A 12913-nucleotide genomic window follows, 5' to 3' on the forward strand; every position below is an offset into this window, starting at 1 on the left:
GCCTTCTTAAAGCAAGCACAAAGACTTCTACCTCTAAATGCATTTTAAGTTGCAACATTTTATTTCAACTACTATAGAATCCTCATCAAGCCCATGGGTCTGTTTAAAAGGCTTCATGTCCAAGTCATTTTCCGCATACATTTCTCAACTTTTAAAGAATCACATTAACATTCAATTAAAAAAAAAAAAGGAAACAATAGACCAACAAGCACTTTATTATATCTAGGAAGTAGGCTGCAGCCTCTCTTCTGAGAACTAGATGTGGCTTTTCCAATAAAGATAATTATCTGCTCTTCCCTGACAGAGGGATTTATCATATTGAATTGAAGAGTACTTTGAAGTAGGCAATGTAACAGCATTGCTAACTATCACCAGCACTGCTTCTGAGCATGGCTAACCCGTGTTACACTAACAGATCGCACCCTTCCAAAGCTTGAACAGCCACAGTTGCAACAGACAGCACTGGAGGGGGTGGAAAACAGGGTCTTTTAGTGGATCCTTTCTATTACTCTGAAAGCAATTTGCTAATCTGATTCTTTAGTAATTCTGGGAAAATCAGTTAAGCACAACTGGGGGGATGCAGAGGAAGAAAGTATCTATGTGTTCGCTAGCCACACTATTTCAGTGGAATCTAACCATCTGACACGTTATCCTCACCTTCAAAATATTTTAAAATTCTCTCTCATTTGAATATTCATGCAAAAATGCCAAATACTTTATTTATTTATCTTCAAAATAACTTGTGTAGCACAACAGTAGAGTTCGGTTCTTCTCCTTTGACTACCTTAGAGTTTAGACTGAAAGCCTGATTTTCAGACAGCTTATATCAGGTAAGATGAGACTTACCCTCATCTTTACTTCTTCATTTGTATCAGCCTCTTCATTTTTTGCATTCTTTAGGACTAGTTAGAATTAGAAAATTGAGGCAAGAAGATTCAAAGCACTGATAATGAAAAGCCATCCCTATGGACCACAACATCTTTAGATGTCTCCGTTAGTGTTCCAGTGGAAAGAAACCATTTAGTCCAGCTTTGACCAGTGATAGTAATTGGTTTTACTTCATGAAATATTCGACAAAAAATTAACCCCTCTTTTACTGTCAGTACAGGTCCCTTAACATTTATTTTTCCAATTCATAATCGCTGATCCATAATGAGCTTTGTTGCATTGTTGGAAACATTAGAACTAGGTCAATTTGAGAGTTAGCCACATATGAGTTTTTCTTCAGCAATTCCTTAAAATATCTTAGAAATTAAAAGAAGATTTTTTTTTTAAATTTGATTTTTCATGTAGCTTCAAACCAAACAAACTGCACAATTTCTAGCCCAACAGATGGAATTCCATCAAGAAGAAATTTCAATTCCTGTGCTGTCCGACATGATGTAACAAAGTAACTGAGTTCCAAATGCCCACCGATGCTGCATTATCTTACAAGAGGGAACATGTGCATGATACAGAAAATAAGTCTTAGTTCCTAAAATGGGGCCAGTTCTCGCCAGCTAAAGGAAGAACTATGGCAGGCCTTACCAGTGTGGCTTCGTTTGTGAACCATGAGCACATTGGGACCGATGCAAATTATCCCACAGATATCACATTTTAGCTTTCCGTTAGGAAGTCGAATGCCTCCAACTCCTGACATAGCCTTGCTGCCTGGGCCATTGTGTGAGCCATTCATTTTCTCTCCAGAGGTATCAAGCATTCGTAAATCCTCCGCACATTCTTCCCCATTCATTTCACAGGCACGCCCATTCTCTTCATCACTCTGAGTCTCTATTTTAATATTACCAGCTGAAAAAAACAATAGAGGATGCCACTCAGTTTTGTTACAGAATAAATATGGTGGCAAAGAAACAATCACATCAAAGGAGATAACTTGCAAACAGCATGTACAATATACCTAAATAACAAAAGCTACAAACACGACTACATTTCCATGGGCAACACAATGACTTTGTAACACATGAAGAAATGAACAGTGAATATCAGTAAGACAAATACCAGGCAACTGGGAACTCAAACAACATTACAAGTCTGTTCTAGGTCACTTTGAGAGTTTTGCATTTGTAACGTTCATTTTGACAATACAGGGTAATTGGAATTGAACTTAAAATGAATCCACTTCACATGGATTTGTCCAAAACAACTGTGAAAGTAAGTAACTCCTCAAACAAAATGGATGAAAATGAACTGAAAATGCAACATTCTCCTCTTGGCAGGAAGATCCTGAGGGTTGTACTTGACCTAAATATTTGGTTTGCAGTTCTATGGGGTAGACAAGGACAGTGGGAAAGTGAAGAGTACAAGCATTGATAAAGAAACCAGGGTGGAGAAGGATGGAATGAAGAATTTAAGAGCAGGAACTAGCATTATAGGAAATTATAGGAGTGATAATTCTGGTTTTAGGACAGCAGGATTAGGATCGCTGAGTGAGAGAAAAGGATCTCTACAGCCATGAGCTACTAGTAAAAAGTCAAATCAACAAAAGTGGGTGAGAGAACTGTTTTGACTTTATTGGATAAGTCCTTTGTGTTATAATCCCATAGGTGACAATCACTTGCAGTTAGAAGAATTCAGGTATAAATTTGATGTAGCCTCACTACATGTGATAGTGTAAATTGGTAAATTTGATCTGATATGATCATAGCAAACCTAAGTGCTATGGAAAAGGGCCAAGATTCAGATCAGTTAATGCCAGTATTCATTCCTCTTCTCTCCACAGGACTGTATGATGTTTTGTGTAGAATAAATCATCTTTACAGTTATTTCCCTCTTTCCTAATCTGATAACTTGGGGTGAAAAATTAGTTCTTCATTTCATTGCCCCAAATCTTACTTTTCTTTCAGTAAAAAACCTCTTCTTTCACCCCAACCCAAAAAGGAAAGCATTTACTTCAGTGCCTAGCTGAGTGCGTGAGGGGTCTCTTTCACCCAATAAAGACCAGGTCTTTTCCTTCTGGGGAACAGTAGTTTCATGGTAGAAACATTCATAAGTGGTAGTGTAGCAATGACATAACTAAGCTATGGGCAATAATTATCTCAAGATGTGAAAAACCTTGACATTCACTTGAAAATGAAAGGTTTAACAAACTCTTCTCTGCTGCACCCTACAATAACCCAGGAGGATTGCATGGATGTGACTGACAAGAGTGTCTGACTTAAAATCCTACTGGGAAACACAGTGAGTGTAAAAGTGTTCACATTTCTGAACACTGCCTAAATAGACACCTTCTATAAAGTTTATCAAGCTAGGCATTTTAAAGATTTTTTAAATATTGCATTTTTAATAGAAATCATATGCAAGACAGAATGAGTGCACATCATAAATAGCAGGGTTTTCCTTAAAATGTATGCCCTAAAAAAGGGAATAATTTAGAGCTATGTGAAAAAAAAATCAATGACCAGTGTTTTACAAAGATGGCATGACTGGCTAAACAGAAGTGACCTACGCTATTCTGCAAATTTAGTGGACTACAACCCCATACTGCTGTTTCACCATGGTGAATGGAAGTAATATAACTATTTGGCTTGAGCACATGACAGATTTTCCATAATTCACACACCATTGTTTTAATTTTCATTATAAGAATAATAAGAATAATTTGAATGTAAATATATTTATACAAAACAATTACAGACTCCTTGCCTGCCAGGGATTTGGAGAATGTGGCTTTTGAAGTAGGCTTTATGTTAAGATGAAACAATACATATGAACGAAACAAAGAAATCAGGCTGTTGAAGCTCTTTGGTGGTGTATGCAGACAAATGTACATTACTGAGAAGTGAAATGACACAAACAAAAATTATAGAAGTCAGAACTAGACAGAAATGCTCTGTCGTGAGCTGAGTTTGCAATATACTTACGGGAAAAAGATTTGGGAATTATTGCATGAAAGTCCCTAAAGCCTTCTGCCATGTATGCAGCTGCAATAAAGAAGGCAAACAGGATGCTGGTTTGTGGTACTGCTATCAGCAAATGTAAAAGAAGATGTCATTATTGCTATAAGAGAAATACCTAGGAGAAAGGCGGAGCTATCATCACAGAAGCAACACAAGCAGTTTAGGATGAAGCAGGAACAGCAGCAGGACAGTTGGCAGGGGAATCCTGACCTGCCCAGAACAACTCCCATTTGTAAAAATGCCCTTTTCTTCCAAAGCATCCAACAAGTTTTATCGTGTTTTCTAAATGCATAATCTCTCTTGGGTATTCCCTTCACCCACAGGTTAACTCCTGCTGAAGTCAAGAGGAACTTTTGCTGAAGTGTCTCAAAAGGGTCAACAGGAGCAGAGCACCTAACACATCCTTCTCATGACCCCAGGGAAACTGCAAGCCCCTACAGTGCAAGCTGCCTCTCAGGATGTGTTTTTTGCCAACAGGCCCTCTTTGCATGCCAGACAACTCTTTTATATACATCCTTGTTTCTAGTCACTGCAGTTATAAAAAGTGAAATTGCATTGTTTTCTTCTTATGCCTGCTGGTCTTATGCAATGGAAGAAGAGGGAGTTCAATTTTAAATATATATGTTATTGTGTATATTGGCATATTTTTTGTTTGCATTTCTAAGGCTTGTCCTCACAATGTATCTACACAAAAGTAGCTGCACAGACACACTATACACTGCATATTATGAGTAGCCATGTGCAAATTAACATGCCATGGGGCACACTGATACAAGTAATGATGGAGTTCACTACTTGACACGAGCAATGATAGGGATATTGATTCAGTCAATCTTCACTAAGGCTCTCCACAGCTGTGCTCCTGGACTGCCATAGCTGTGCTGCTCAATGAATGTCCCCACACAGATAAGGCCAAGCATCCAGGATGCCCTTTACAAGCACATCCATTTGGCAGCACAGCTCATGGCAGGGGCTGTGTTCAGGTGTGGAGCTCACTTTGCAAGTGAAAGCTGATGGATGGTGGGGCCACCCTGCCTCACCCTGGGTCCTAGTGGAGATTTTATAGGTGTAATTAACAAATAAAATCTATTCATGTTCAAACTCAGCACTTTCTGCAAACGTGTTTTCCAAATGAAAACTAGTGAAAAAAGCCCCACTGATGTAGGAAACACAACAAGAGAAAGAAATCTCTCCAGTAGAAACGCTAAGGACTTCTATTAAATCTGAATGAAGGCAGGCTATACTTTTTTCTTTTTCCTTTTTTTTTTCTCTTTTTGTGGGCTTAAAAAAAATAAAATCAATAGTGTTTTTTATTTCTTTTGTGAGAGAGGTTACTGTCTCTCCCTTGTTATAGTGGGGAAAATCACTCTTGGAGCACTGATGAAGTGACAAATACCTGGGAAACAGGCTTTTCAAATGCACTGATCAAAAAAATACTCTGCATTTGTACAGGTTTCTCAAACAGTGACTTGATATAGTGTTTGTAGAAATAATTTCTGTGCACATCCATAGATATACATGCAGACATTTGTTAGCTCTATGACAATTAATCGTAATAATTTCTCACTGGCTCTTGTAACACCATTAAGAAATTACTCATTAATTAATTTACTTCAATTTGGTTGGAGATGACCTTAAAAGGCTCTGTATTTTACTCTCTTTGTACATATTAATGCAATTCAGGGGAGTTTAATACAAACCCTTTTATTTGTGCAAGGAGCGTGGCATGCATCAGTGAACCGACAGCTTTCCCCTGCTCCCTTTTTACCTCCTCAGAGTGTGGAAAAGTTACCCAAAAGCAGGGCACTGGGTGGGTCTCTCATATTCTTTGAGGTTTACTGGGAGCTTCAGTCAGGATTTTCTGAAGAGCATTTGAAAATTATGCTACAAAGGCTGTTCTGTATTCTATGGTTAGAGGCGCTTTGTGCAAATCTTTGGAAAAAGAAAAAAAATTGACATGTCAGAGGGGAAAGAGGTGATATGATCTATCACTGAAGAGCAGTGTAGCTGGCTCAGCACGAGACTCAGGCTGGGACAGTCGGGAAGGCAGAATGGAGGGAGAGGAGATGGAGTTACACTTCCCTAGAAAGCATTGAGCAATGTGGAGAGAGGGAAGGGAGGCATTTTGCAATGAGTCAAAGAGTTGGTAGTGGGGAGAAAGGAGAAACCAAATGGACCTCCTGGGAAACAGGATGTGGATAGTGGCTTTTAAAGAGCAGAGAAACAGGCAGTTGGAAAAACAGGCATATGAAGAATTAGTAATTTGCTTTCAATCCATTGCCAATTTACCATCTCTCATAGCTATGGGACTCCCTCCCAGATGTAAAATCATTTTGACTTTGGGAGACTTTGGCACTGGCACAGGTTTAAATGGGACAAAATCCCATTTGGAAGGCGATATTCACCTCCCAAGTCATATTCTTCTCCGGTGGGATTTTTTTGTTGTTGTTGTTGTTGTTGTTGTTATTCCAAGACAAGTCAGAAGTATTTTGCTGATATTAGTTGATACGTAAATGGTAGCTTTAAAGTCCAACAAGAGTTTTGCATGACGGCATCATAACTATTCAAGCAGCAGACAGATGAAGTTGCAACAGTGCTGGCTGATTTGACAGTGGATGAGTACTGTTATGGTGTGGAGGAGAAAACCCTTAATGCTACAAATTAGAGAAAATGTTGCAAAAAAGGCAGAATAAAATGCGGAAAACCCTATCAGGCAAAACTAAATCACCTCGGCATGTCAACATGTGTCAACAAAAGCAGCCAGGGTCTCTTCCTCTTTACATAGGTGCAAAACCCAGAAAACAGAATTGCCAGCAATTCCACCTGTTATTTATGACAGAAGACATTACTTCTATTCTGTTTTGTTACAGTGTACTGAATTCTAACACTTTTTTATGACCTGAAATCCACTTTCCCATCCACTTTTTTTTTTTACGTCATAGTAATTTACTGTAGCATCAGCTGGGTTCTTACCACATAAGAGCACTGCGGGTGGAGGGTGCCATTCTCAGAAATAAGCAAGTATTTTGTCAACAGAATATTTAAGGAGTCAGTATTCACTGGCTAGGCTTGACAACAACAAAGACCAATGCTTTAACTTAAATTATGTTTCCATTAATAGTATCTTTCCCTTATGAGCTTCTGAAGTGTCATGAGGAATCATGTGGATGTAAAAGGCCAACAAAAGGTCTGGGCAGAGAAACCATAATTAGTTATGCAATGGCCTCAGCCCTTCTTCAGTAAAATTCGGAAGACACAACATAGGTGCAACTGATTCAAACTTAGCCGTAGAAAAAGCAGATGTACCCAACTGTGCTTAAAAACAGCTGTTTTGCCCTCTCCTTTCTACATGTAGCACTGCATTGCCCAGGTAACTAAGCATCTGTGGTGTCTGCATGTGCAAAATGCTGAAAGTTAAAGGCAGCTCAGAACAGCCTAAAAAGTTAGAGCTTACAATGCAACTTAATTGCTATGGACAAAAGGAAATCCCTCAATAAATGACGGGGCTGTATGCAGCCCATGTTGTGCAAGCTGTGACATAGGGCTTCTGTTCTGACAGGACACCCAGCATTCACTGGATCACAGGACAGAGAGACCACTAGCACAGCAGGAAGTGGACGGCTGAGGTTGGCAAGGCAGCCCAGTGAAGTGGCGCTGGCACCTTACAATTTTGCTTGAGAGAACTGCAGCGTTTGCCATGGGCTGCAACATGGTGGAGAGGGGGCAGCAGATAAAAACGAAAGCTCCTTAACGAGAGGCTCTCAGCTGGCTTTTTGAAGGGAAACAAAAATAACAGAAAGAAGAGTAGTAGCAGGAACCGTGGGGGCACACCTGCAGGAGGAGAAGACTTGTGCCGACGGATAAGGAGATCCTCCCTGCGGGGTCCGTGCTGCCTCCTTTGACTCCAAGTGCCAATCAGCCCTTGGCAGCCAATTTCTTCCCTACTCTAATTTTGGCTTTCAATCAAATGTATATTATTCCAGAAACACAGGCGTCCCCAGATAAGCTATCTCCCATGGGACAACCGGTGTGAGGAGCTCCACCCATGTCATCGCCCGCGACTGCCATTTCCTCCCACTGCTGGGTGCCCTGCTGCGCGGGGCAGCGCTCCTGGTGTGCTAGCGCCAGCACCCGCCGGCATGCACGGCTCAGCTTCAGTGGCAAGGAGCAGGGAGCTGTACAAAACACATCAACGTGGTTTTCTGGGGGCTGCAGTGGGGTCAAACCATAGGGAATGCAAACAAGTGGACAAAGCAACCAATGAAGTATGTCCTCTCTAGGAACAAAAAGCGGCTTTTGCTCCATGGTGCATGCTCCCAGTAACATCCCATTAGTTACCTATAGGAATCCTCTAATGCACCAGTAAAAACAGGTGGGATAAAGACCCTTGCACACTTGAAGCTAAGTGCTTTTTATGTATCTTTCTGAATTTGTGTTTCAGCAGGAAATGATCTGTAACCAAGCCAAAAGGCTGATCTAGTTCATATTTACTGTCTTTGTTGTGCTACTTGCTGGCACATTTTGTACTGGGTTCAAGATGCTTTTTTTTTCAAAGGACTGTAAACTACCTGGCTGCTTGATGTTCATAATCTGAATTACATGTAAAGTTAAGTTTTAAAGGCAAGAGAAAGAGCATTATCAAAAAAAGCCATGCTAAACCTATTTCTCAAGTTCCACATGTGTGTGTAACCCATGCTTCCTCTGTACAAAGCGCTCTGTGTCTTTACTGGCTGCATGATGGAGAAGCTAAGGGAACTGCTGCGGGCTTGCCAGTAACAGACTTTATTGACACTTTTCTGTTTTGAGAAGTAAGCTAGGAACATTTTCAAACTGGAGGGAAAGCTTTGCTGACAAATGATGGCAATAACTGAGCTGCTCATCCTTAGTGTTTTTGTGTCTTCTGTTTCCATTAGATGTTTTTTTATGTGGGCATTAAAGGATGAGGAAGTACCAAAAGGGCATTTAGCAGGAAATTTTTAAAAAGCAAAGTAACCTCAAGTAACAATACACAACAGTGAGGTAACACTACCATATATGAAAACATTATCAGCTCACACAGGTATATCTGTGTGGATACACATGCTTATGTGCTGAGCCTGGCACCTCTGAATCTGTGTTCTCCAGCTGTAGGCACAAACATGTGGCTTCTGCTCTTCCCCACATAACAACAGTTACCTAAGAGAAGCAGAGCCTCAGCTATATGATAATCTAACTCTTATAAGGCATCCCCTTCTCTAATCCTTCCACAGAGCATGCTTTGGTGACATTCATGGATGTTAACCTGTCCTCAACTAATGCAACAAAATTTTAGCTAATGGCAGTTGCACATGGTAGCCTGGGAGAACATGAAAAGAGTATGCACCTGCAAGGGTTAGTGTTCTGGAGAAGAGGAATGACTATGTTGAGATTTAGCAGGGGGACCCAAGAAGCTTCTCACAGATGGGAGAGACAGGCAGGTTCTTGCATGAAGCAATGCTGTCACAGCTGGAATTTGTCCTATAACCTGCTGCAAACCCAAGGGTTACTGTGGGGATCCCCAGCCAAAGGAAAGGGATTAACAAATGTAGAAATACAAACGAAGCACAGTTATAAACTTAAGATGATCGGTTACACACAAAAGAAGTGAACTGTAGTTCATCTCTCTACTGTAGTAGAGAGGGAATTTTAAGCCTGCTTGACTAAGGTTCTCAGATTGTGAAATCTGAACACATATAGGGGGTATTGGTCAGAACTGTCCCAGCTGAAGACAGCAGTCATTACCCCACAGAAGAAAGCTGCTACCTGGGAAGAGTGAAGTGTCTTTGGGTCTGTGGTAGGAAGGGGAGGATGGCTCTTAGGCTTGCCACATAGCCAGTGCAGGGGAGACAGGGACAGGCAGAGAGATGACCTGTTTTGTATATTGCTTCACAGCACCTAAATTTGCCTTACCCTGAATGCAAAATTAGCCTTTGCAAACCTTCCCCTCTTCCTGCTCCGGCTCAGTGAGCTGCTTGCATGTCTTTAATTTTGTCCCTGAAGTGGCACAGAGCTACCATGTCTGAGGATCAGGCCCTTGCAAGTCCACCCATGTGAGCACTGAATGTGCTGTGCCTTCACTGTCAGTGAGACAGACATGGGGACTTTCACCAGGGACTGTTTAATGACGTTTTGAGCTAAGGACACAAGTGTTCTTAGTTCCCCAGCTGTCAAAGGGTCAGTAGATCTAAAATTAGACCAAACAGCTGTGTTTAGGTTTGGGGAGGTGCCTATGGGTGCTGTGCCAAGGCTGTACATTGTCAATCTCCTCTTTCAAGAAGAAGTCAGAGGATGAAATGGAGAGGATCTTAGCCATTTCAAAACTTGAGGGAATACTTTATGACATTTTTACTATCTTGCCTACTCAGAAAACAAATCTGCAAAGCAATGACAGATATCTGTGTCCCCCTCACCACACAGGAAAAAAAACCCAAACAGGGATACTGAAAGTTTATTTTAGACTAAAGCATATCAAATGTAGTTATCACTTTATGAGTGATAAAGTAGATGATCTCTCTTGGGACTGTGCAAAGAATGTAATCCCGAGGTACCCTGCTTTAGATCTGTTAATCCCGAGTGCTCAGTTATTCTTCTAGAAGTATCCATTCCATGCTATTGAAGTTTTTTCTTTTTGGGCTGTAGAAATATTGCCAGAAGGTTTTGCAATATAAACTGTTGTTTACCTGATTGCAGTCCAGTGAAAGGAAATCTAATCTACTTCCTCTGGGGAAGAGGCATAAATTGTTCTACACAAATCCTAAAGAAATTCTCTGAATGTGGACATACTAGATAGTTCACGAGGAGAAAAATGTCAGGACAAAATTAGTTCTTTGTCACCATGTACTGCAGCTAATGGTTTGCTAAAGGAACCAGAGTACCCCTCAGGCAATCTGTCCTCTATGCTGAAATAGCAAGAAACCCCAAATGGTCCTGGTAGGCTCTCAAACACTCAGAGATCTTGATCATTCTGAAAGTCTTCAAACTCAGTCCACCTCAGGAAAAAGAAGCCTTCCTTCTCTTTTCTGAATAGAATCCAGCTTTAACCGTATTAGCACTATGAGAAGTCATCCCTGATGTAGGATGCCTCTTCCATGAGGCATTCAACAGTTACAAAGTTGTATACTGTTTCCTCGGATCTTTGAATGCAACGTGAAGAGAAAAACCTAGATTTCAGTGGTTTTCTGCAGCAGCTGGCTCAATAAGAAGGAGAGATTGTAAAAAAAACCCCAAAGAGTTTCTCAGAAAGATGTGGAGAAAAATATGACTGAAGTTCAGGATAAAGAGTTTTCTATGTGTAAAAGATATTACATGAGGAACAGCATTCTAGCTGAACTTCCTAGCACTGCAAACACCCCTCAGATGTGATTTGAAACTACTGAATTTAGGAGACCCTATTCCTGTCCTGAAGGATATCTCCAAAATCAGAAAGGAACCATGCCACAGAAGGGAACTCAAAGTTGAGGTTTAGTTGGGTTTCTGGTGCAGGTATCATCATGCCTCCAGAGAAAGACCAATATGGCATCCACTCAGGAGCAGCTTCCTCAAACTCTGAAAAAATCTTCAGCAAAGCTTTTAAGGCTGGTGAATGTAAGAGGGTGGTTTAAAATTATTTTACTGCTCTCTTGAACGAGTAATCTGACATTTGAAACTCATTGGAAACACTGTCAAGATCACAATCTTCAAACACTCACAATCACCATGCTGAGTATCTCTATCTTACATCAAAATACAACCGTTTTCTTAACATGGATAGATCAACAAAGCACCCAAGCCAACATGTTGCTGGCAGAATTTCAAGGGAAAATGCGTTCAAAATAGTAGCAGTTGAATTAAATGGTCTCCAATAGCACCACTCTAGACTAAATTGTGATAAGTAGCCAAGAACTGACTATTATTAACAGGAGAAACTTACATAATGCAGACCACAGAAATTATTCCATCAAATCCTTCATTTCTGGCTGGGGTACAGAACAGAATAACCTAATATGGTTTAACCAGCATTCAAATACTGCTTGAATTTCTCAAAATCCTTCCACTCATTTCAATATGCCTACCAATTATTTTAACATTTGTCCATCAACAAAAGATTAAAAGATTTTTATAAAAGCAACTGACATTTTGGGGCTCTCCAGCTTCAGGCACTAATCAAACTAGATTGTCAGAAAAGAAATCTGCCTGGAAAACACTGACCATTGAGAAATCAGACCGCTCTCTCGAACTCCATATCTGAATTCTGGGCATCCAGTCACCTCTGAAATTCAAAACCATCCTTTGTTTAGCATAAACGTGCAGGCAGCCATTTGTTAGCTCCTCACAAACTCTGTTTGCCATAACTGTAAGATGATCAGTGGAGAAGCAGTTAACAAAAAGGACATGTATTAGCATACGCTGATTTCAAAGCTCAAAGCTGCCTTAGGTGTTGCTTTCCAATCTGCAGCAGAGGAAGACTATCAAACCCTTGTTCTACTGCAAAACCCCATGGATTGCAAGAAACTGTGTGGCAGTGGAGAGCAATTTTGAAGTATCTAAACGATTTGGGAACTTATGTCTCCTTGACTTTTTGTGATATTCAGATTTTTAAGACAACCTGAGCTTTTCATTGGGTGCGAAGAAACAGCAAATCCACACTGAGAACGCTGTTGAACTTGAGTCCAATTACTGCCATAGCTGAGAAACATCACAGCTTCCCCCTTGTCCGGCTTAACAGGAAACCTCTATCTACTGTTCCTCTAACTCCTTCCACAAACACACAGAGCAGTCTGGACATATTACCCATTTCCTCCCAACCCACAGTTGTTTATCTCCTTAGCATCTGTCATGGTCTAGAAGTTTGGAGCAAGTCCTACACTGGTTGCTATAATGTATATTTAAATCAACTGAGTTGAAAGGCTTCTATGAGATCCCAGGGAAAAGAAGAAAAGAAGACAAGAAGAAAAGAAGAAGAAAAAGAAGAAAAAGAAAAAAAAGAAAAAAGAAAAGAAAAAAAGAAGAAAAGAAGGGAA

The 12913-nt window shown here is 40.4% G+C and overlaps 1 protein-coding gene across 10 annotated transcripts in view; it reads right to left on the reverse strand.

The window, feature by feature from the left end:
• The window catches only part of IKZF1 (IKAROS family zinc finger 1), a 66539-nt gene that overhangs the window by 17068 nt on the left and 36558 nt on the right, over positions 1 to 12913 (reverse strand). For 7 of the 10 annotated variants that reach the window (XM_030480744.1, XM_030480716.1, XM_030480726.1 and 4 more), the window contains exons 4-5: positions 3861 to 3920; positions 1528 to 1788 (exon numbers count right to left, since the gene is read on the reverse strand). The exons of 1 other annotated variant lie outside the window; for it this stretch is intronic. In XM_030480744.1, the coding sequence (XP_030336604.1) occupies positions 1528 to 1788; positions 3861 to 3920 (321 nt within the window). The remainder of the gene's footprint in view (positions 1 to 1527; positions 1789 to 3860; positions 3921 to 12913) is intronic. 2 more of the 10 variants (XM_030480764.1, XM_030480705.1) reach the window with 1 other exon arrangement.

Source organism: Strigops habroptila, chromosome 1 (assembly GCF_004027225.2).
Source record: "Strigops habroptila isolate Jane chromosome 1, bStrHab1.2.pri, whole genome shotgun sequence".
NCBI lineage: Eukaryota > Metazoa > Chordata > Aves > Psittaciformes > Psittacidae > Strigops > Strigops habroptila.